The 764-nt window shown below is 61.6% G+C and overlaps 1 protein-coding gene across 1 annotated transcript in view; it reads left to right on the plus strand.

The window, feature by feature from the left end:
- Positions 1-582, plus strand: part of LOC103773321 (hepatocyte cell adhesion molecule-like) — a gene marked incomplete at both ends in the record, with an annotated part of 1,427 nt that extends 845 nt beyond the window's left edge. The window contains 2 exons of the mRNA XM_008940686.1: positions 122-403; positions 489-582. Of these exons, the coding sequence (XP_008938934.1) occupies positions 122-403; positions 489-582 (376 nt within the window). The remainder of the gene's footprint in view (positions 1-121; positions 404-488) is intronic.
- Between the last annotated feature and the right edge of the window lie 182 nt (positions 583-764).

Here is a 764-nt window from a genome sequence, read left to right on the forward strand (position 1 = left end):
GCACCCACAGTCCCCATCTCCGAGCCCAAGTGCTGGTGGCCTCCTCAACTGAGGTGGGTTGGTGTCTCCATACCCATCCTGGGGAGATGAGATGTTCCAGCGGTCCCCTGCTCGCCCACAGTCCCCATCCCCAAGCCACAAGTGCTGGTGGCCTCCTCGACGGTGCTGGAGCTCAGCGAGTTCTTCACCCTCAACTGCTCGCACGAGAACGGCACCAAGCCCACCTACACCTGGCTGAAGGACGGGAGGCCCCTGAGCAACGACTCCCGCCTGCTCCTCTCCCCCGACCAGAAGATCCTCACCATCACCCGTGTCCTCATGGCTGACGACGACGTCTACAGCTGCCTGGTGGAGAACCCCATCAGCCACGGCCGCAGCGGCCCCGTGAAGCTCACCGTCTACCGTAAGCCCCCCGAGGTCCACCAGCTCTTGAAGATGCTGCCAGACAAAGTTTAGGACGGTTGTCCCACCTCGTTGCTCTCCCCCAGGCCGGAGCTCCCTCTACATCATCCTCTCCACGGGTGGCATCTTCCTCCTTGTCACCCTGGTGACCGTTTGTGCCTGCTGGAAGCCCTCCAAGAAGTACGGCTGGGGGGAACGTGGACGCCAGAGGGGGTTCCTTGACCTTGTCCCCTTTGTGCCATCCTGGTTTGCCCCATCCCGTCACATCTCATCTCTTCCCATCCCATCTTGTCCAGTCCCACCACACACCAGACCTCAACCCATCCCGTCCCATCCTGACCTACCCCATCCCATCTTATCTC

This window comes from Merops nubicus, unplaced genomic scaffold, assembly GCF_000691845.1.
Source record: "Merops nubicus isolate BGI_N331 unplaced genomic scaffold, ASM69184v1 scaffold47895, whole genome shotgun sequence".
NCBI classification, from domain to species: Eukaryota; Metazoa; Chordata; class Aves; order Coraciiformes; family Meropidae; genus Merops; species Merops nubicus.